Source organism: Bidens hawaiensis, unplaced genomic scaffold (assembly GCF_021521415.1).
Source record: "Bidens hawaiensis isolate Kalapana, Puna unplaced genomic scaffold, B.hawaiensis_p1.1 tig00001960_1, whole genome shotgun sequence".
In the NCBI taxonomy this organism is placed as follows: Eukaryota; Viridiplantae; Streptophyta; class Magnoliopsida; order Asterales; family Asteraceae; genus Bidens; species Bidens hawaiensis.
The window spans coordinates 3421341-3446509 of NW_027491108.1; the positions used below are offsets into that span (position 1 = coordinate 3421341).

The window sequence follows — 25169 nt, forward strand, 5'->3', positions numbered from 1 at the left end:
ACAACCATTGCAAAGTTATTATTCTAGAAATCAAAGCATATCAAGTGTATCAATTAACCCTACATCCAAGATGATCACCAAGAGGAATTAGCCACTCATGGTTTGAGAAATCATCATAATATCAATTGTATGCAACATCGAATGAATTAAAATACACCAAACAATGATTACCAATCACCAATATTGTTCTTCACTCCCCAAAAATTCGTCCTCCCAAGTTTCTTGATCAAAAGGTCATAAAAAGGTCAGTCAAAACGGCCAATTAAAGCCAAATCAATCAGCTGTTACTAGCGTACCGTGGGCCACGGTCCCAACCGTGGGCCACGGTCCTGACCTTCTTCCACGATACGGTGTAATCTGCTAGAATTTCTTCAGGTGGACCGTGGTCCACGGTCTGCACCATGGGCCACGGTGGAGCTAGTTCAAGTTTATTGTTTTCTTCATAATTTCCTCGTTCTAGCTCCGTTTCCTTCACCGTCTTCGCCTATGATCTTGTTGTTTCTTCTTTTTCCTCTTTAAACCTACAATCACATGATATAGTGTATTAATCCAAGTCCTTAAAATTAAACATAAACGCACATGATTTAACTGAAATTACTACATTTAAGGGTGGTTCCATGATCCACCCGTCAGGTCACCAAATCCAGATAGCTTTTAAACGGTTTATAACATATCATTTATTTATGAAACATTTTCATCATCAAACCCTTAAGTATATTATTAACTTTATTACAATAAAGAAAATTAAAATCCAAAAAATAAATATTAAAAAACGAAAAATGTAAAACAACTCTCAAGCCAACATATTGATTTATTTGTAAATGAAGGTTTCTCACGTATTTAACCCGAATTCACGGGTAAAGGTCTCACCAAACCCAAATAGCTCTTAAACGGGTTATAACATCTCATTATATTAAAAATTAATCTAATCAAATATTTGATATAAAAATCCTATAAAATAGGGATATACTAAAAATTAATATCCTATTTTATTTAATAAATATATATTATTTATAATTAAGAAACAATTTTATAATAAAGAAAATAAGCGGGTAATGGGTATCACCAAATCCAGATAAATTTTAAACCGGATTATAACATATCATTTATTTGTGAAACCATTTCATCATCAAACCTCAAATATATTAATTATTAACTTTCTTACAATAAATAAAATTAAAATCCAAATATACATATATAAATATTAAAAATGAATAATGTACAACAACCCTCGTAATACGGGGGATGAAATCTAGTATATATATATATTAAAAACCATATTGTGGTTCTCTCACAATATTCACTGTTATTAATGAAATAAACCAATTAGTTTTACACATGTGTCTAAAGCATTTATAAGTGTAGAGTAGATATTTAAGTGTTTAACTAATCAAATATAATTATCAAATTTAACTGTGTCGAAGAAAGACGAAGGTGAAAAAGACTGGAACCGAAGTCTGCATGCAATGTTTAAACCTCTTAAACTCATCATATCCGATGAAGATCATCGGATTTCCAATCTCCAATGTCGAATATCTGATTCTCAACATCAGATATCCGATCCTATACTTCACTTCTATTAAGCAGCATATGCCACGTCTTCAACAACACGAAAGAACAAGCAAAAATAAACAATGGTTTATTCGCACAGTTGACCTTGTTCATTTATCCCTGTTCGTACTGAATTCTTGAGTTATTGTTTTGTATCTTTCAATCACTTGTATTACCTTTACACGGATATATCTGTACGCTCGGATATCTGATGGGCAATTCTGACTTCCTTGTAAGAACAAAAGCAACAGCAAGTTTTTCACTATGATAACTCAAAACCTCTTCTTGATTCTCGGTTTCAAGATCATGAAGCGCGTATTTAACCTCGGGCATGTATCCCATCTCCCTCATTCTCCCCTGCAGCTCGAGGACCTTTTTGTATATATCATCAACTTCTGGGTGTGATTTGTCAGAAGCCACAAAAACATGAACGCCATCTTTCATAGTCACCCAACTGCAACCAGCTTCTTTCTTAATTTCTGCTAACTTCATTAAAGACCGAGTCTTTCGCATATCTTCCCATTGGCCTTTAACCGCATACATGTTAGAAAGAAGTACATAGTTAACTGCATTATTCAAGTCTAGTTCCAATAACCTTGACCCGGCCCGTTTACCTAACTCTATGGCCTGTTGACTGTTTGACCTACAACAAGCTCCAAGCACGGTTCGCCAGATCAGTACGCTCGGGCTCATGGGCATTTTGTTTAAAAATTCCTCCATTTTGTCAACCTGGCCCGCACGTCCAAGAATATCCACCATACATGAAAAATGTTCCATTTTCGGGGTTAGCCCGTATACGTCACTCATGGAGTTAAAATGGTCAAACCCTTGGTCAACCAAACCCATATGGCTACAAGCCGACAAAACGCCAACAAATGTCACATGATCTGGAACGTGACCTTCAAGCTTCATTTTTTCAAATATATTTAGTGATTTATCTCCGTTTCCGTGCCTTGCATACCCCGATATCATCGAATTCCAAGAATATACGTTTTTTACCTGCATTAGGTTAAAGAAACGTGACGCGTACTCGATTCTTCCGCATTTTGAATACATGTCAACGAGTGCACTGGCGACCACCACGTCAGCGTCCACGTCAGCCCTAACTGCGCACGCATGGACTTCCATTCCGCGCTCTAATGTTGCAACTGATGCACACGCGCTAAGAACACTAGCCAATGTGAAGCAATCCAATCTTTGACCATTGGACAACATAAGTTTGACCAAGTCCATTGCTTTAGCCAACTCCTCGTTATGTATGTACCCGGAAATCATCGAATTCCAGCTCGTTTCGTCTCTCTGATTTCCCATTTTTGAAAAAACTTTCTCACAATCATCCATTTGTCCACATTTTCCATAACACATAATAATCGCATTTTCAACTGCGGTTTCATCAGTAAAAGGGTATTTTAGTAATAACCCATGAACTTGTTTAACTAACTCATGTTCAGAGCATATTGCCCTAAAAGCATTAACAAAGGTTATCAAATTAGGGCGCCAACCATCACGCAACATTTCCTTAAAATACTCAAAAGATTCAAAAACTAAAGAACTAGAATCAGAAAATGCACCAATAATCGAATTCCAAGAAACTTGATCATATTCTTGCATAAATGAGAACACTTTCTTGCAGTTAGTTAAACAACCCGTTTCAGAATAAAAGTCAACGAGAGAATTTGAAACCGAAACATCGTGATCAAGTCCAAATTTAACACCTTCACAGTGTATTTGTTCACCTAACCTTAAACACCGCAAACGTGCACACGAACTCAAAGCACTGATTATTGTAAAGTTTCCCGGCTTCAGCTGACTTCTTCTCATCTCACAAAACATCTTAACCGCGTCTATAAAACACCCGTTTTGATCAAAACCGGTAATAATGGAGTTCCATGAAACTTCATCTTTGTTTATCATAAGTTTAAACACAGAGTAACCATCCTTAACCGATCCACATTTGGCATACATGTTTATTAAACTATTTCCAACTGCAACATTGGAATCGGTTAATCCGTTCCGGATAACATAACCATGAACCTCTTTACCCATTTTTCTACCTTCATCCAAATTATAAAATTCACCAAAAGTACTCAAAAGAATCACATAAGAATCCGATGTTAATTTCACTAAAGGTTTCATTTTTATGAACACTTCAAGCGCTTCTTCTCCACGTTTTTGTCTTGCTAGCCCGACCATTAGCCCGTGCATTGATACAACATTTTTAACATCCAGTAAATCAAAGATTTTTTTTGCTAATGAAATTTGACCCGATCTTGCAAGCCCACTCACCAAAGCACTTCCCACATACAAATCAAAAAGAAATCCAGATTTTTGTATTGTACACATAACTTGTTTGAGCGGAAACGAGTTGATTTCAGATAATGTGGAAGCTGCTGTTATTATGCTTCCGAACGTATACTCAGTTGGATGTAATCCCGATTCTTGCATACCAGATAAAAGTTTAAAAGCAGAAATCGCGTCTCCTTTATTACAATAAACTGAAATAATTGAATTCCATGACACTATGCTTCTAACTTGCATTTGATCAAAAACACACAAGGCACACTCGGGAGAGTCCATACAATTCCCATACATTGAAATCAGCCCGTTACACACGACTTCATGAAAAGCATTTAATGTTTTCGAAACAAACCCATGAAGCTGCAGCCCGAATCGAAGCCCATGAGACTCTAAAGCCTGGCAAGCTCTCAAAACGCTACCGATGGCATAATGAACGGGTGGGAATCCCGCACGAATCATCTCCCGGAATACAGTACAAGCATCATTAGGCATGTTGTTTCGGGTATACCCTGATATTAAACAAGACCATGAAATCGAGTTTCTCACAGGCATTTCGTCGAACACTTTATGTGCAGATAACATTTCGCCGATTCTTGTGTAGATGTTAACAAGGGTATTGAGTAAGAACACGTCATAAGTGTAGCCGTTCTTGAGAATCTGCAAATGGAGTTGCTTGGAATCCTGATGGGAAGAAGAGTACTGGTACCGATTGATAAGGGATTCAAAGTGGTTGGTAACTGAAGATTCATTGGATAATGGTGTTGAAGAAGAAGTCGAATTTGACGTGTTAGGGTATTGGGTATTGAGAAAACGAGTGTGTTTTGAGTCAAGTAACGATGGCGCGAATGTAGAGTTCGAATAATGCGAGAGCTGTCTGTGCCTAAATATACACTTGGACCTTTTATGAATGAAATCAAATTGTTTTTATAGCAGAATATGGGGAAACCAAGGTATAATATTTCATCTATATTTTTATACCGCACATAATCTAAAAACATTCTACCAATAGTCTTTTCGTTAACCGAAAAGAAGAATATTAGTGTTGTGGTAAGTTGGAGATCGATACGCAACCAGAGGAGACGGTGAGATGTATTTTCTTTTTCTTTTTACAAGTGGAATACATTTAACTTATCACATAAGTAATATTCATTTATTTTCTTTTTAATTTGATAAACATATATTATATTTATATAAGAATAATAGGTTTGGTATATAAAGTTCAGGCTTAGCTTCGTTTGATTATCAAATGAATTTCAGTTTAGGTTTAAGTTTGGATAGTTGACCTCCTCTTTATCAAATGAACTTCGCTTTGGACCTGGTCGTTTAAGCTCGCCCGATTCTAGTCTTTAGGAAGCCGGTCTCGAGTGGCTTACGGATTGCTTCACTCGTATACCTCTATTTTATAACATGAACTTATACAAGTAAAAATACTATAAAATATGGGTACATGTTATATATTATAGAACTGAAAATTTGGTACAATATATATCTGATTCTGTCGCTCTCCACAGCCCCCTTTTTCTTCCTGTGCACAAAGCGTAACCGCCAGTTTCTTCAAAATCTTGAAGCATTCGGTTTCTATTCTTTCTTTGACCGTTTATTGTCAGAAGTCAACGAGGGCGAAACCGGAAACTCAATCAAAACAATAAAAGAAGCTCTCTCGGCCTCCCGAAGATACTGTACAGTTCCGTTCATAATCTTAACAAGCTTTTGACTTATATAAAGCCCAAGACCTTCTCTCGTGACGCTTCGGTTAAGATGAAACATATCATGAACCAACTTCTCAGGAATCCCGGGTGTTGGATGGGTAATTCTGTCATTTCACAACAACTTTTAGTGTTAAATCATTATCTTTATATTACTTGGTTATTTCTATGATACATATAATAATTATTTATCATGTAATTATATACTTACTATATCAAATAAAAGTTATCAAGCGCGAGTAAAAATAAGATTACTCACCTGAATTCGACATGTGCGACTTGTACTTTTGCGCCGATACGTTCCATTTTGTGCATCACACGGAAAATAACTGAAGACCCTTCAAAATAGGGAGTGAAACTGAGAGCATTTGATAAGAAATCTGAAAGTACCTGCTGAACCCTTAAATTATCACCGAATACAGATAAAGACAAAACTTGTTCGGGTGCATCAAAAACGACCTCTACTTTCCGCTCATGCCTTAAACCTGCGACCTGGTTCATAACCACTTCTAAGGACTCCCCGAGTTTGAACTCGGCAAATTTTATTTCCTTATTACTGAAACAAATATGCAATATTAATTAATCAAATTCCAGTTATTATATCGATTTAAAAAAAAGGTAGCAGTGTTTACATCAAAATAGAAGGCGAATGGACAACAAGTTCTACTGCTAGCCAATTTTAGATTACAAAACTAAGTCTTTTAAATTATGATTGTTCTATAAAACACTTACCATTGTTCGATGCTTTCAACATCTGAATCACCAACAATTTGTGCTAATTGTTCTCGACATAAGTAGCTCTTACGCAAAATATGTTGCTGTTCTCCACACAACTCGAATGAATTTAATAAATCCTCGATAAACTTAATCCCATTTAAACCATTATTAAGTTCATGTCTCAAATATGACACTTTTGTAAGGCTATCAAACGCCGCCTGCTCAGACATACGTTGGACCAGCATCGCGTGTTGAAGCTCGGAACTCGACACGTGTAAAAAACACAAAACCGCAGTAATTTTTCCATCTTTATTTACCCTTTTGTTAGCTGAAAGTAATGCCTCGATATATTTACCCTTTTGGTCGAAAAACCCGAATAATAGTTTATCCGAATCCAATCCAGACATCACCTCATTTATTAGTATTCTAAGGCGGGTCAACATATCATCTTTAATCCGACAACCGAAATTACCGACGGTAAAAACTTCACCTAGAAGTATCTTATTGTTGGCTTCTTTCCTTGTGAGACCGGTTAGTTTTACCATGGCATCATTCCACTCTAAGCATTTACCAGATTCGTCCATCATGAAAATCGGCGGGATAAGTGGGCACGGGTTACGTATAATGCTAGCGTAATCGCCTTTGACTTTTGTGTATTTATCTATAATAACTTTTTGAGCCGTTAGATCTTGTCCGATGAAGCATACCCCAACAATTATATTGTTTACATCGCGGCTACAGCACGCGTTTGTAACAAGGGTTATGTGGTTATTTGTTTCTACGCTACCAAAACATTTAAGGTCGATTTCAACGTTTTTCTCCTCAATTCCTGCCATTGAATACAATACAATACATTATCTAAGATCGGCCATGTATTAAAAATTTAAAACCAATGTTTTCATAACTATATCAGACTTGCTGGTTGGACTGGGAATGAATATTGAGGTTAGACTAGCGAACCCGTAGTGCGTCCGATTAAATGACCGGTCCGATTTTCAAAACATTATTAACACTATTATAGAGGCCACCCATGTATCTACCTGTGTCACTTAAAACTATCTCATCATGTTAACATACTACACGTTAATACTGCTAATAAAAACGCGAGAGCATTTTGTCATTTGGCATGTTTTTAAGTCGAAATTGATATGAATGGCATAAGATGCATACTTGAGTTGCCTATGTGATAAGTCTTAACCCAAAATCCCAAACAGCCCCATAATCACTTTCAAAACTATCATCCAAACACCACCTCTACAAGCAAACAACAATAAATAAGAAATTAAGAACAGAAAAGATTACCTTGTAAAGCAGAGGAAAGCATGACTTTGACTTTTTCAACCGAATAATCAACAACCAAACTAACTAATGGGACACCAACCGCTTGATCCAATACCAACCCGGTAATCTCGGCTATCTTATCATTCCAACCACTAACATTCCCTACCCCATCAACTGCAAATACCGGGACCGAAGCTGTCTCAATCAACCTAACCATCTCATTAGCCACAATCCGTAACTCATCAGCCCGTTGCACCCTCATATCAACACCCGAAACACTCACAATCTTTTTATCATCATCACGGGCCGCCACGTCATCATTTTGCAAAGACTCTCTTAATATCAACTGCAAAGAATGAATGGCATCCATCTCCACATCTTCCCATGGTAAACTCTGGTTTTTAACCACTTCCAAGAACGCATTAAACGAAGACCGCGGATGCATTTTTCTCACATCATCTTTATCATCCGCTTCGTGTTTCGCCCCACTCCATTTAATCTCTTTTGCTGTGTGGGACCGGAACCAAAACAAAAAATCTTTCGAACTAATCTTAACCGCCGCCATTCCACAAACCGCTTGCCCGAGAGCCGACGCGTTTGGGTACCCCGCATCCGTTAAACTATCCGAACTCAAACCCGTACTCCCACCATGTTCTTCTAGAAGCCAACTCACAATATCCTTGATTTGTAACTCGGTTGGCGTCACACCAAGTAACCAAAACTTGTTTTTATAATATAAAGCTGCCCCGTCACAATTAACAAGATCCATCACGTTAGGCGATTGTGTCATGATCCCGACTGGTGTATCTCTTAACAACATATCGCAAAGAACCGATTGCGTTTTGAGAATATGTTTCTCTTGGAGTTGACTAGTCAACTCGACTTCTTTGTTTACTTGAACACCGAAAACTTGAATCAAAAACTCGCACGCGTATCTTAATGGAAACGGTACAAACCGAGGACTCGAATGATGACAAACAACCAAACCCCATAATATCTTCCCTTTATGTTTAAGTTGAATATTAACCCTACTTTGATATTCATTATCATCATCATCCTCATCATCATTGATGGTTACCGACATCACAAGCGACGCAATCGAACCCATATTCGCCATGTACTGCGCGTGACACCCGTGTGGGGCTCTCAAACCCGACCCAGAAAGATTCATCGGCTGAGATAAGTCCTTGGTTTGTACCACTTTCACGGGCCGGGCCAAACAATCACAAATCATTCTAACTTTATTTTTTGTAAACAAAAACCTCGAAGCTTGTGGGACGTCGGTTGCAGGATAATGCAACCCGAGATACGGGTCCATATCCGACTTCCGACATTCCGCAATAACCTCACCGTGCTCATCCTCATGAAACTTATACACCATAACCCGATCATAACCCGTTAACTCCCTCACTTCCTTAACTAACACATCACACAACCGCAATATATTCCCACTTTGTAACGACTGTATCCGCGTAATCGCTTTCGCAGCGAGCTTATACGACTTTAAAGCTCCAGCTGCGGATACAGGTACATCAGCAGGGTTCACAGGCTCTAAATCTAAAACCAACCCGACATCATTCCTATGCAAAATCGCATAAAACGGTTTACCCGAACTCTTACAATGCACTAACAGAGGGTTCAACAGATTAACATCAGGGAAACTAACCGCCTTTTGAATATCCGAAGCGGTTGAAGACCCGAAAAGGGTACGAATATCGGTACCGAACGATAACGATTCTCCGCAGTCGATATTCGGAACCGCGTGGTGGGCAAAGTCCAGCATCTCCGGGGCGTTTTCGCTGTAAGCGAGTACTTTAAGGGTTTGGTTGTGAATGGCGAGTAGGCAACCGAAGGGTTGGATTTGGTTTGATCTTTGGATGTTTTGAAGGTAAGCTGATACGGTGGAGGGTGGGATGTTGCTGGTTGAAGATGAATTGGCTTCGATGGAAGTGGAGTAATCGAAGTTGTGTTGGGATTGTTCGAAGTCGTTGAGGAGCTTGGCGTCGATGGGGGTTTGTGAGGTGACGCGAGCCTCACGTTTCAATCGGGAAGAACTGGTTTTGGAGCCTTTGCTGGTGGATTTGGATGACATTTTTGGAAACCTGAAGAAATGGAAGGCAGTGGATAGAACGAGGATAAGGGAGTATATTATATTATATTATATTATATTATATTATATTATATTATATTCTGTGGAAAGAGATGAAGATTTGGGTCATTTGTTTCTGTAAATCAAATCCGCCGTTCAAAACCCATGAATTTTGATTGTTTATTTATTGACAGAATTACAAATTTTGTCCTTTAAAAAAACCAAAATTACGGTTCGTGTTCTTTTTTTAGTTTCCTTGCAGGCGGTGTACTTTAAACCTTTTTCTTCTACACGTTATGTCCTTTACGCTAACTGGGTTAGAAAAACTCAGTTAAATACCCTCACATGAGATGCATGTGAGGGCATATTGGTCTTTTCGTCTGTACCTGCAAACAAAACCCCTTTAAGTCAAATAAAATCCCTTGAAGACCAATATTAATAAAAACCCACATCGATAGGAGATAATAATACGATTACAACCGGAGAGTAAGGTCAAGCTCAGCATGATTCTCCGGTGGAGGCGCAACATGAAACACAAACTCCGAGGCGGTGTCGGCGTCATAAGAGTGGTCGGAGCTGGAGCGGTGGTGGCGGAGCTGTGGTGGTGGCGAATAAGCAGTGACGGAGATGGAGCGGTGGTGGCGGAGCTGTGGTGGTGGCCGAAGTGGTTGGTGGCGGCGGTGTACGGAGCTGTGGTTGGTGGTCGCAGATCTGAAAAATCGAAATCGCAGATCTTAATTCATGGCCGGAGTGGCTGGTGGCAGAGCTGTGGCGGCGTCTGCGTCATAGGAGTGGTCGGAGCTGGAGCGGTGGTGGCGGTGGCGGTGGCAGAGCTGTGGTGGCGGTGGTGATGGTGTTTGAGGATATCCATGGGCGGAGTGGTTGTGGTATGGTGATGGTGGTGGCGTAGAGAGAGAAATAAGAGAGAAAGGAGGGGAAGGTAAAGATCTGCAAAATGAAGAAGAAGAAGAAGAAGTTGCAGGGTAGGCAAAAAGACCAATATGCCCTCACATGCACCTCACGTGAGGGTATTTAACTGAGTTTTTCTAACCCAGTTAGCGTAAAAGGACATAACGTGTAGAAAAAAAATGTTTAAAGTACACTGTCTGCAAGGAAACTAAAAAAAGGACACGAAGCGTAATTTGGTTTTTTTAAAGGACAAAATTTGTAATTCTGTCTTATTTATTAGCAAAAGAAAGAAGATGATGACAGCGAGTGAATTTGATTAAGAATATAATAGAATAGAATCCCCAAATATTTTATTAAACTCTTTGGGAAAGAGCGAGACTGACCGTTGAAGGTTTGCGCCACGTGAACTTGCCATTGTAGGAAAGACCTTCTTTTGTTAACATAAATGGCGGTTTGGTCAAATTGTTTAGTTGGGATGGATGGGCACTTGATTAGTTAATTCAATGTATAAAAAATAACAAATAAAAGTATTATTTGTAAATCGACTGGCTTGCTTAACAAATAGTTGTTTTTTTTAATGACCATTTAGACCCCTGATTGTAAGGGACACGTCTGATCATTTTCATTCTGCTTTAAAAGAAAACTTACTATAGATGCAAAAAAACTCTCTGGTCCAACCAAAAACCCTCTTATTTTATGTCACGGGTTTACTTAACAAGTATTTGTAAATTAAACTCCAATCTCTTGATTATTTTTAATGCATTATGCTTTTTGCATAATTGTATTATGTGATTCTTGCAATTTTAACCTTTTTACATTAGGTTTACTCTATAGAATAATAACCAAGTTTTGAAATTGTTATAATCATGTCACTCATAAAATATTTTGTTCCAATTAGGTAACTAAAGTTTTCTTTTTGTTCCAATCATAGATATTTTACATGTATAGCAGGCTATATATATATTTATATATATATATTTATATTTTTAAATAGTTTGATAGATATTTTACCTGTATAACGGGTTATATATGTTTTTTTATATTTTTAAATAGTTTGGCATTGCATAATATTTTTCTTTTGAAAATTATAAAAGGTTAATAAAAATTAAGAAAAATAATTTTTAAATTAATAAGAATTGAAAAAAACGTAAAAATTGCATTATATATATATATATATAATTGTGAAAAATTAGAATATAATTAATATACTCCTTTTTTTAATTTTATTTTTGTATCAAGCAATTAATAATTCTACTATTAAATATTTTAATATCACTTAATTGTCTTTTTGAATTTTTTCAAAAAAAATGATGGTTTCTTATAAAAAAATCATAACTTAAATTTTTCTACCTTTTTTTTTGGCCATGTTTTGCAATATAAAAATTATTTTTTTTTATTTTTACTAAGTTTTCAATTTAAAATATATATATATATATTTTTTGCAAGTTTAAACTATTTAAAAATTAGAAAAAACCGAGATAACCGGCTATTCGGGTAAAATATCTAGGATTGGAACAAAAAGAAAACTTTAGATGCATGATTGAAACAAAATATTTTATAAGTGATCTAATTGGAAGATCTTCAAACGTTGGTTACTATTCTATACTATTCCATATATATTCTATATAGTAACCCTTTTTAAAATTTTAAGAATGTGTATTGCTATATCATATTTATATGTGTGTTGGGCCTAACCTAACGTAGTTAAGTCCGCTTCTATATTGGGTCAACATATCGGGTTAACATGTGTTGGGCCTAAACATATTAAGATGGACTCACAAAGGTATTCAACATTTCAACCTATATACTGATATACTATTCTTTACAACTAAAAGGGGGCAAAAATCATAATTCTTGGAAAAAGAATGTAAAGAACTGTAAGCTGATGCAGTGTCATTGTTGCTAAGTAGAATATTTTATTTTGTTAATTTCTCCTTTATTATTTCAGGCTTATCTCGTTATCAAGTTCATACCTGTTCATTAGTTAGTATAAATAAGGTTATGATTATTCAGATTATTAGTTAAGGACTTTAACTAATACAACAAAACACTCAAATCATCACACCGTTTTACACCTCACATGATGCATTTAGTAAAATCCAAACACAATTGATGGTCCCATCTATCTCCCCAGTCCCCACCCACTCCACCCTTTAAACCCAGCTATATACCCCCTCTTGATTTATATGCTCACCACTCAGAGTTTAATATTAACTATCATATCAATCTCTACGATCTTGATCTTCACCAAACCGTTATCGACACGCTCATTGTTTTCCCCGACCCACGTGCAACCCACATTTCCCGATGTGAACCACAATGGCCGTGGTCCACAGATAGAATACACTCGACCACCAAAAGACGGATCAACGGTCACCCATAAGGTTATCCCAATTATAATCATCAAACAAACAAAAGTTTTTAGTTTTTTTTCTTTTTGATGTATTTTCCTCCAAACCGTTCAATACAATGTGTACCTCGCTTTACCCGTCCGTTCGGCTATCAAACTATCCGCGTTTTCACCTCGAGACCTCTTGTCACTCGGTTCAAGATTTCGGGTTTTCTTTTAATAACTCACTACTTGAATTCATGCCAACAAGAAAACTAACAAAAGAATCCCACAAACTATTTCATTCGCCACAAATCACCATCAATTTTATTACATCCCTTAGGTCTTATCCTGCATATCAAGTATTGTTTCATTCAATTCACACATGTTAATCAAACAGAACAATAGAATGGTAATGATTCATCTCATTTACTAATAACTCATCAACTCCATTTCCTCATCTTTTTCAATGTTTCATTTTTGATACCAAACAGACCCAAAGTATATTTTTGTCTTCTACTTAAAATATAGTATATTTTAGTTATGAAAATATCAGCTACAACTAAAAATCATCTTCACGTTTTTGTAATGGGGAATTCCAGAGACACCACCTAATTTTGCTAAAAAAAACTCATCAATACGCCCCGTATAGGGCTATACGGGGCGTATAGGGTCTCTTATAGCCCTGTATAGTCCTATGCGGGAGTATAGGGCCCCGTATACCCCTAGAAGGGACGTATTGAAGGTGTTTGAATGTCTCTAGCAAGACCCGTTCATAATATCTTAAAAACATAAATAAGTTTGAATTAAATGCTAAGCACCGGCCTACACATGCCGGCCCCACCACCCTCCCGTTAATGACACACATGAGGAACAAGACTAGTAGTTTTCATAAGGAGCAAATTCAACAAGTTGGACTTATTAAAGGGACTGTTTATGTAACCCGTTCAAGATTCTCGTGAGATTTTAATCCAGCATAAAGTCACACTATCATCCAGCCGTCCACCTTCCTCTACCCCACTCACCAATCCAACGGCTCCCACAACACCACATCACCTTTTTCTTATCATGAAACAAACAGCTCTCATTCTACCACGTGTCACTCTCGATGCATTATTACTCAACCAATCCAACGACTCTCTTTCTCCAAATCACCCAATCCTTCTCGCACTCTCCGGAGCTCCGGCCAACTCATCTCCGCCGTCGGTTACAATTACTAATTCGCGCCAAATTATTCAAAACCTCCGTTTCCGATCGCATCAATGGCGGATTCCGATAACGAATCAGGCGGCCACAACGCCGGCGGCGAGTTGTCGGCGAGAGAGCAGGACAGGTTCCTGCCGATCGCTAACGTGAGCCGGATAATGAAGAAGGCGTTGCCGGCGAACGCGAAGATCTCGAAGGACGCGAAGGAGACGGTGCAGGAGTGCGTGTCGGAGTTCATCAGCTTCATCACCGGAGAAGCTTCCGACAAGTGTCAACGGGAGAAGCGGAAGACGATCAACGGCGACGATTTGCTTTGGGCGATGACGACGCTAGGGTTTGAAGAATACGTGGAGCCTCTGAAGATATATCTGGCCAAGTACAGAGAAATGGAAGGCGAGAAGACGATCGGAAGACAAGGTGAGAAGGACGGGTCGTCTGGTGCGGATTCCGGCGGGTATAACGGCGGCGGCGGTGGCGGTGGAGGGATGTATGGAGGGTTGGGGAATAGTATGATGATGGGGCGGGCCCACCAGCAGATGTATAATTCGGGTTCGTATCAGCAAATGGGGTTAGGGTTAGGGAGTCCGAAAGGCGGAGCTTCCGGTAACAAACCTAGATAGATAGGTGGCTGTGTTATAAAAAACAAACTTTTTTGTAAGTGTTTATTTATTTGATATATTTTTGATCAGCTGATTAATTAACTTGTGGAAATTTTAATATAATTTGAACGTTTGTTTTTTTTATTTTGATCGTATGTATGGTGATCACTGTATTGTATATTATTGACTGTTTATAAACTAGCAGAATATGACGTTTGTATGTAGAAAGATTAAACACACGCCACTTTGTGGGTGACACGTAGTGTAGGCTCTAAAATATATGTAACATTAATGTTTATGTGAAATGGTTTGGGTATTTAAGCAAAAGACTATGAGGAATGGAAACTGGTGTACTATGTGATATACTGGTGAATGTGAAGTATTTCCTTGATGGTGTGAAATAGAGTGAACTATGATATGTTGTTGACGTGGTATTGTTAAAGAATTAGTGAATGGACATACCTCATAGTCTGATATTTAAAACATTTCTTTATAACGGCGGATTGTAACTTTAATTTAACCTGAAGAAGAAATATATTTTTCTTTCGCATCTGTAGTCTTTCATGAAAACTCTATATCACTTTTCTAACCATCTCTAGCTATCGCTAAACCTTACAATGCGTCTTTATTCATCTTAAACAAGGTGATAATGTGATATAAGAAATAAAGCAGCATTTACAAGAGGATTGAAGATTGAACGCAAAGTGTGGCTTGGGATGGCTATTTTGATAGGGTGTTTTCATGTCGTACCCAAGGATGCAGGATAGAGTTCCCACAAGTACCAGCCCTCCCGTATCCTACCTCTTATCCTCCTTCATTGACACCTTGCTCTCAAATAAATCGCATCATGAAGTCCACTAACATCGATCGATGACTGAGCACATCCCTAGACCACCACCTAGTTGTTATGTTGATGGTAAATATTCCCCCCCAGTGGCGGACCCAAGAATTTTTGTCAATGGGGTCCTAATTTTTTCGGTTTACAAAATTTCCGGGTCGGTTGTTATTCCGGTCGGGTCGAGACGATGAACATAATAAAACACGGAAATATGGTGTCACTGGAAACGAGTAAGTAGTAAGAATTTAGATTGGAAACTAGATAAGAAAAGAGACTTTTAATTCATTTTTATTCATACACGAAAAACATAAACGTAAGCTATATATATGGTATTACATACACGACCAAACATGAAAAATTAACTCTAACACATATAAATGATTAATTATAATATGCATACACAAGATAAATAATAAACGAATATGCAAAACTCATGTTATCATTATATATGTTGCATGGTGATAATGATTATACGTGAGAAACTAACGAATAACAAAAATATCCTAACTAAATAACTAATATTGACTTGGATATAAAAAAACAACAAAAACAAATACCCTAACTAAACAACTAATATGGACTAGGATATAAAATACAACAAAAACAAAGTATGGTAAGGCTTGAACCTGCAACCTCTCAAAAGAAAAACAAGGGACTTTCCACTAGACTAGTTCAACATTAATAGTATGGCTTCCAAGTATTAATTTTTATGGGGTCCTTACAAAATTTAATACACCGCCTCTTGGTAATTTTTAAAAAACATTGGTGTCTCGGGACCCCGATGGGTTCTATATGGGTCCGCCCCTGCCCCCCCCCCCCCCCCTCCCCCTTATGTTCATACTTCATACCTCTAGCCCGATAAAATACCACTACTATGTGACTATTTTTACGTCACACATTGGCCTTTGTTGTATATTAAGCGACTTCGATGTTGGCCCACACTATTTTATATGGACATTTTCTAGAATTATGTGATATCTTATCATATCCTGGTCATGTTATTTTTTAGACAATTATTTTGAGTCTTTTTATTTGTGAGCATATTAATTATGCGTATACAACATGTAGCAAATACATATTTAGGAAGCCATCACTCTAAAAGTTATACTCGTACGTGCAATAATTTCGGAGATTAATATATCCATGTGCACATAAGTGATCATGAAATTATCCTTCGTCTTTAAAAGTCAAATTCATGTAAAGATGCGCAATAGAATGTAAATTACGACTAACAAATTAGTCAAATACTAAAAATACAAGATAGACATGATCAAATGCGAGATTAAAAGAAAAGTTAAAAACACAAAATCAAAAAGTCGATCACAAAGTTGACGAATTTGATTAGAAGGTACCAGGATTTAAATACAGCATCAAGAACATCAAATACAAGATTATGAAAGTCAAGATATAAAATCAATACCAGATCAGCTAAGTCAATACAAGATGCAAGGAATTGAAGATAAATGACATATATCGGCAAGAATAAATAAATAAATATAAATAATGATCATTAGATAATAGTGTCCATACAAATTCAACTTTTTGTAAAGTGATTAATCCTCTTACAACTTTAGACTAAACAAATCAAAAGTTTATAAAAATCCATTATAAGGAATCTTTCATCACATGTTCATGGAAAACATAGGCTTTTCTCTATTCCTATTCCAACACCCATTTTGCTGTTTGGACACCCTTCCCTACCTATACGACTCGTATAGCTTATACTAGTAGTATAGAAGTCAGCTTTATATCAGAACCCGTTGACCCTTTAATACAAGAAGGGCTATACAAGTAACCCCCCACACGAGTTGTATGGGCTATACGAGATGAATTTGAATTTTCATGTGACATGACAGCTTTATGTCGGAGCACATGCAAAGTAATTACAAAAATTTTTATTTGCAAAAATGAGAAACTAAAAAAAGGAAAACAAAAAATTGAATCAATAGGGATTCAAACCCATGCATCATGTGAAACAATCAATGCAAAACGTAGAAGAGCCGCTATGATAGATTGATTTTTGTTAATCGATTGTAAAGTGACTGTATTTAAAAGTAGCATAAATAAACAACAAAAATATTTTGCGGCACCGTCATTTGCTATTTATCAAATATATATAATTTATGTAATGCTGTCACACCCCGACCAAAGGCGGCGGAACATGCCGAGGTGTAACGATTGTCCATAAGCACATGACACTAATTAAAGTGACAGTATTTAATAAACTTATTTCATTTCACAACATCGAAAATGTCACATAACAATTATCCATAAAATAACCATAAACAAGATATCACAAAATATGGCAAATTTGATATTGTTCATTTTTACTAATATCCTAAGGTCTTTGATGTCGTTTTCTTCACAATCATAAATCAACCAATATGCAAACCTGCAACATTTCATAAAATAAAGTTTGTCAACACAAATGTTGGTAAGCAATTCATAAGTTTAATCATATTGGTATATAATAAAGATAGCCACAAAACTTGCATACGAAACGATAAATAAAAGTGGTAATTTGGATAAATAGATATCGCTAAACACGTTAGCGACACCTAGCTATAAGAGGATGCCAAATAGTCTAGGATTTTATAGTTATCGTTAATTGCATTACGTTAACGACACCTTGCTATAAGGGGATGCCAAATAGTCTAGGATTTTATAGTTCCACCAACCAAAAACGATAAACACATAGGCATATAAGCATAGAACACCAGATCGAGCAATTATTTAGGTAAAGTATACAACTACGTTTGTGGTTTAAGATTCAAATATAAAGCATTTTGTTGAATAAGTATGAAATGTCACCCCCAAAATAAAAGATGGAAAATGGGGTATGAAGTACTCACCTTCAAGTAGTAAACTTGAAATATGATAATTTGGAGATTTGTCAGAACGACGAGTTTTTAACGCACAATGCCTAAAAAGAAAAGAAGTATTGAATTTATAAAGGTTGTCTTAAAGGTCTTTAAACAAAATAAATGTTGAGAAATGTAAATAATTAAAGTTCAAGGTTTAAAATGTAACTATTTAAGAATTTATAATAATAACTCTTTAAAAATGTAAGTTTGCTCGAAACCGGGTTAAAGTATCTAACCTTAATATTTACTCAACCTATGTTAAGTAATAAGGTGGGTAAAATGCAAGAATGCAAATCCTTTTGGAATAAAGATACTAAAACGGTTTTTTTTATCGAGTGTTCGGGTTGTCGGTTCGGGTCTTGATAATTGGTCAAACCCAAAGTCAACTTTCTAAAATATTGAATGTTATGAGATAACTCAATAAAATTTAATAAGACTTAACCAAGTATGTAGTTCCATTGTTTTAGAACTAACAACGCACGTTAAGCGAGTGTTCGGTTTTGTCGGTCCAAACTTTGTTATGAGATCAAGTTGGATCCAACATTTCCAAGTACTTAAGAAAATATTTAAAAATCAATTTGTAACTATTTTTAAAGAAATATATAAGTCTTGATGGCTAAAAAAAACACACTTGTGTGTCTTAAGCGAGCAACAATCGGTTTGGTTCGGTTTCCATCTCACAACAAGTTCATAGATGGTTTCCACATGTCCAAACACTAAAGAACTTGTATAATAATGTACAAATAAAAAATACCAAAAGTTAACAATAAAGTCTTTAAACAAAAGTTCGGTTTTCGGTTCGGATCGTGTTTCGGGTTAAGACCGAGGTAAGATTCTACAAACCCATAGCCATAGAATTTGTAAAAATGATTTTAGAAACTTAGATCTAACACTAAGTATGTATAAACAAACAAAACTAGTAACAAAGTTCGGTTTACGGTTTAGAGCTATTTACGGTTAAACCGAAGCATAGACTCTTAAAAACCCATAACCATGGAACTTGTAAACATGACCAACAAACTAAAATAAGCAAGATTAATATGTATGAACAAGTTATATAGATGTATATATATCAAGGACACGACGTCCTCCATGAAGCCTTGCCTTATGAGGTCTGAAACCTCACCGACCGGAATCGGAGAAGTGACTACCAAAGGTAAACAAGGGGTGTGTATTATATATATGTTGCACAACCATAACAAGTATTAATAAGGCTACATAAACTAATTAAGATGAAAGATTAAAAACCTTCAACAACACTTAAGAAGATAACCTTGAATCTTTGATGTTTGAGAGAGTTTTTTTTTTTTTGAGTTGTAGCAAGGGAAAATGAAGAGGAAAGGTGGTGTATGTAACACCCCGACCAAAGGCGGATTATACATCGGGGCGCCACATATTGTTTCATTACTCGTGACACTATTGGGTGTCAATATTTAATAAATACATTCATTCGCGCAGGTGCAGGGTAAACACAAGATATAAATAAGCCAACATAAATTAATATATTATAAATCAAAATATTCGAACAGCAAATAACTTGACTTGATACATTTTAATCTAGGTCCAAAATAAAGAAAACTTCCTATGTGTCCACAAGCTCCAAAACAGCTACTGCAAACCTGAACATGTGTTAAAATAAACGTCAAACACTTGCGTGTTGGTGAGAAATCAAGTTTAATACAATACATAGATATCAATAAATCTGCGCGCAACATGTGTATGTCTGGTTTTCAACAAGGGTGTAATCTGATCGGGACCAACTCTAAGATTCATAAGACTGCCAGTGCTCACAATTGAGCTCACAAACAAGACAAACTGTGCATGTGTAAACAAAAGAGAAAATCATAAACGATAGTTCTCCCGTGTTCATCTAATGGTACCATGAAAACTGCGGAATAGACCGACAAGACGGTTAATGATCCACACATACAAATAAACAGCCAAGTCTACGTCCTCAACACATGGGATACTGCGCGACTAAAGTTCATAAACAAGTTTAAGACTCTAAGTTTGTATGAACACATGAACATCCCAAAACATTAAAAGCAAAAAGGGATTAGGTACGAGATTACTCACTTGATAAACGATGCGGTGTAAGATAAAGCAAGAACCAACTTTAAACAAGCACAAGTTAACCTATAATTAAAGATTATTGTTTTAACGATCTATTTTAAGTCTTGATTATAAGTTGGCATAATTAATAAGTAAATTATTATATATATATATTACCGGAAAAGCAGGGCAGAACAGGGAGGAAGACGGAGGCAGAGAGGAAGACGGCAGAGAGAGCAAGGGGCAAGAGAACAGGAGAGATTAAGTGTTTTGTGTGTGTAGTGTTTATGAAAATATTACTATTATTTATAGAGAAATCCTAGGAGACATGAATCCAGAAAAAGGGGAAAAGATTCCAAGACAAACAGAACAAGACAAAACAAAAGATATCAAAAGATATCAAAAGCAAGTAAAAGATATCAAAAGATATGGCAGCTGCAGGGGGCAAGATAAAGCTGTCAGGGAACAGTAAAAAGGCATGGGCAGATCAGATAAAGGTACTGGTCAAGCATGGCAAAAGCAGATCTCAAAAGATAATGTCAGTCACTTTATCTGCCAACCAATGGGGTTGGTGCGCATGCTGCGCCAAAAGTGGCTTTTCAGACATAAAGCAGATTAGGTCAACAGCTCAAAAGATAAGACAACACAAAAGCAAACGGCTAGATTCAACAGAAGAAAACTCAAAGGGTTCAGCGCGAGAAGGCTAAGGCGCGAAGGCAGACACAGAAGGTCAAGAGAGCGCGAGTGCGAAGGCAGTCAGAAACAACCTTAACGCGTCGCGGAAAGAACTACATTTCCAAGCGCGTCGCGGGAAGAATCACATTTCTTAGCGCGCCGCGGGAGGAACTATAATTCTTCGCGCGTCGAGGGATGAACTACGATTCTTAGCGCGCTGCGAGAAGAACTACAAATCCTTAGCGCGTCGCGGGAAGAACTACCGTTCTTAGCGCGCTGCGAGAAGAATTACAATTCTTAGCGCGCTGCGAGAAGAGTTCGTCTCGCGTATCGCTGAAACAGGTGGTCTTCACGCAGGATTCCTTGTAAGGGGTCTGGCGCGTGGAGCTGCGCAGACAACCTTAGGCGGGAAGGAACAAAGGACAAGTAAAGAGTTAGAAGAAAGAGGGAAACAAGGCTTAAGGGCGGGACGGCGACAAGAGGGAAAAGAGGACGGAAAGAGAGAAGGAGAGGGACGGCGGAAAGAAAGAGAGAGAAAGAGGCGAGAAGGAAAATACATTATTATTAGTAAAATATAAGCATAAATAAATACTAAATCATAAAAGAAAGAGTTCGGGTCAGAGAAACGGGTACCTGGGTCGGGTCGGATCGGGTCAAATGTCACAGTCTCCCCTACTTTAAGAAATTTCGTCCCGAAATTTATCTCGAAGTAGGTTGCGCAGAGAACAGGTGCGGGTACTTGATCTTCATTTGATCTTCCCTTTCCCATGTAAACTCGGCTCCGCGCTTGGACTCCCAACGAACTTTCACGATTGGGATACGACTGCGCTTGGTTTGCTTAACCTCGCGATCCATAATCTCAACAGGCTTCTCAATGAAATGCATAGTTTCATCAACTTGAACTTCATCAAGTGGAATGTGAAGGTTCTCGTCAGCTAAACACTTCTTGAGATTGGATACATGGAACGTTGGATGCACATTACTGAGCGCGGGCGGCAGGTCAAGTCTGTAGGCAACTTTTCCCACACGCGCGAGAATCTTAAATGGTCCAACATATCGAGGAGCAAGCTTACCTTTCTTCCCAAAGCGGACAACACCTTTCCAAGGCGACACTTTGAGGAGAACAAGATCACCAACTTGAAATTCGAGAGGCTTCCGCCTACGATCTGCGTAACTCTTCTGTCGGCTTCTGGCAGTCAGCAGATGATCACGGATCTTGGCGATCTTATCGGTTGTCTCTTGAACAAGTTCGGGTCCTGTGATTTGAGTTTCTCCCACTTCGCTCCAACAAATCGGGGAGCGGCACTTACGACCGTAAAGTGCTTCAAATGGGGCCATACCGATACTGGAATGATAGCTGTTATTATAAGAGAACTCGATCAAAGGCAGGTGTGAATCCCAATTACCTCCAAAATCAAGAACACAAGATCGGAGCATATCCTCAAGAGTTTGAATAGTTCGCTCAGACTGACCGTCAGTCTGAGGATGATATGCCGTACTCATGTCCAAGCGAGTTCCTAGCGCAGATTGGAGAGATTTCCAAAAGCGAGATATAAAACGGCCATCGCGATCGGATATGATGCTCAAAGGAGTACCATGGCGGCAGACAATTTCCTTGACATAAAGCTGCGCGAGTTGCTCAACACGGTGGTTTTCACGAATGGGCAGAAAGTGAGCAGACTTAGTCAATCGATCCACTATTACCCAAATGCTATCATGTTTGCTTGCTGTCAAAGGTAACTTGGTAATAAAGTCCATCGCTATACCTTCCCATTTCCACGTAGGAATTTCTGGTTGTTCGAGCAAACCAGATGGGCGTTGGTGTTCAGCTTTTACTTTAGAACAAGTCAGGCATTTAGCTACGAACACAGCAATATCCTTCTTCATACCGGGCCACCAATAAGTAATGCGCAAATCCTTGTACATCTTATCAGCGCCAGGATGAATAGAATACCGAGATTTGTGCGCTTCACACAGGATATCAGCGCGAAGATTCTCATCAAAGGGAATCCAGATGCGATTAAGATAGCAGAGAATTCCACTCAGATTAGGCACAAAATGCGCTTCCGCGCCACACGCTAACTCGGCGCGAAGGTTACCATTACTGATGGATGCGCGCTGCGCGTCACGAATACGCGATTCAAGGTTGCTTTGAATCGGCGCAAAGTGGAGATGCGTGCGCGGCAAAATACAGTTAAGCTGGCAGGGTTTTCGGCTGAGCGCATCGGCTACCACATTAGCCTTACCAGGATGATACCGGATCTCACAATCGTAATCGCTGATGAGTTCGTTCCATCGGCGTTGTCTCATGTTAAGTTCCTTTTGATCAAAGATATGCTGAAGGCTTTTATGGTCAGTGTAGAGGATACACTTAGTACCATAGAGGTAGTGTCTCCAGATCTTCAAGGCAAAAACAACTGCACCAAGTTCGAGATCGTGAGTTGTATAATTCTTTTCATGAACCTTGAGTTGCCTTGATGCGTAAGCGATAACCTTGCCTCGTTGCATAAGAACACAACCGAGACCTTGGTTGGAGGCATCGCAGTACACGACAAAATCATCATTACCCTCAGGTAGCGCAAGAACAGGAGCTTCACACAACAAACGCTTGAGCGTTAGAAAGGCTTCTTCTTGCTTCGAGCCCCAAATATACGGTTTACCTTTGTGCGTTAGAGCTGTTAATGGCAAAGCGATCTTCGAGAAGTTCGAAATGAAACGCCGGTAATAACCAGCTAAGCCCAGAAAGGAACGGATCTCAGAAGGAGAGGATGGCGTAATCCAGTTCTTGATTGCTTCAATTTTGGATGGGTCGACATGAATACCCATCTTGTTCACAACATGGCCAAGAAACTGTACTTCATCAGACCAAAATTCACACTTGGAAAGCTTAGCATAGAGTTGCTCAGCTCTAAGCTTTTGCAATACCAATCGGAGATGTTGCTCATGCTCGGCCTTGGTCTTAGAATACACCAGAACATCATCGATAAACACAATCACGAATTTATCCAAGAAAGGCCTACACACCCGGTTCATTAGATCCATGAAAACGGCGGGTGCGTTGGTTAAACCGAAGGACATGACCAAGAATTCAAAATGGCCATAACGAGTTCGAAAAGCAGTCTTCGGAACATCTTCATCGCGGATGCGCAACTGGTGATAGCCAGAGCGGAGATCAATCTTCGAGAAACAAGAGGCACCTTGGAGTTGATCAAAGAGGTCGTCAATACGCGGTAAGGGATACCGGTTTTTAATGGTGAGTTTGTTCAACTCGCGGTAATCAATACACATGCGAAACGATCCATCTTTCTTTTTAACGAACAACACCGGAGCACCCCAGGGCGAAGAGCTAGGGCGAATGAATCCTTTAGCAGTCAACTCTTGAAGTTGGCTGGCCAATTATTGCATCTCAGCGGGTGCAAGACGGTAAGGAGATTTAGCTACGGGGGAAGCACCAGGGACAAGATCAATACGGAACTCGACTGCACGAGCGGGAGGGATACCAGGAAGATCATCAGGAAAAACTTCAGGGAAATCACGCACAACAGGGATATCGCGAAGCTTCTTTTCTTCAGCAGGTTTAACCACATGGGCTAAGAATGCAACACACTTCTTCCGCATGAGTCTTTGGGCTTCGGCGCAAGACATAAGCTTAAGACCACTGGAGGGTTTTTCGCCGTAGATATGAAGATCACCATTTTCTCGAGGAATGCGAATCAACTTCTTGGCGCAAATAACTTCGGCGCGATTATGCGTAAGCCAGTCCATACCAATAATAACATCAAAGCTTCCAAGAGGCATGGGGATGAGGTCGATCAGAAAATCGTTTTCGTTAAGGTTAAGCGTACAATCTTTAATCACCGAGTTAATTAAAACAGTTTCGCCGTTAGCCAATTCAACTGAAAAATCTTCTTTTAAATCGTTGCGCGGTCGCGCAAGCTTCTGCTCGAAGGCGCGAGAGATAAAACTTCGATCGGCGCCAGTATCAAAAAGTACAGAAGCATAAAATCCGTTAAGCAAAAATGTACCATTAACTACGTCATTATTCGCTTGCGCTT

The 25169-nt window shown here is 38.3% G+C and overlaps 1 protein-coding gene and 2 pseudogenes across 1 annotated transcript; 1 reads left to right on the forward strand and 2 right to left on the reverse strand.

The window, feature by feature from the left end:
• Window positions 1–471: 471 nt before the first annotated feature.
• LOC143602495 (putative pentatricopeptide repeat-containing protein At5g09950 pseudogene) lies at window positions 472–4567 on the reverse strand (annotated as a pseudogene).
• A 791-nt stretch (window positions 4568–5358) lies between these two features.
• LOC143601549 (phytochrome C-like) lies at window positions 5359–9645 on the reverse strand. The gene is made up of 4 exons (XM_077078940.1): window positions 7575–9645; window positions 6288–7101; window positions 5815–6111; window positions 5359–5662 (listed from the first exon to the last, which is right to left on the reverse strand). The coding sequence occupies exons 1-4, from the start codon at window positions 9643–9645 to the stop codon at window positions 5428–5430; spliced, it is 3417 nt and encodes a 1138-aa protein (XP_076935055.1). The 3' UTR covers window positions 5359–5427.
• Window positions 9646–13795: 4150 nt separating this feature from the next.
• LOC143601110 (nuclear transcription factor Y subunit B-3 pseudogene) lies at window positions 13796–14721 on the forward strand (annotated as a pseudogene).
• The last annotated feature ends 10448 nt before the right edge of the window (window positions 14722–25169 follow it).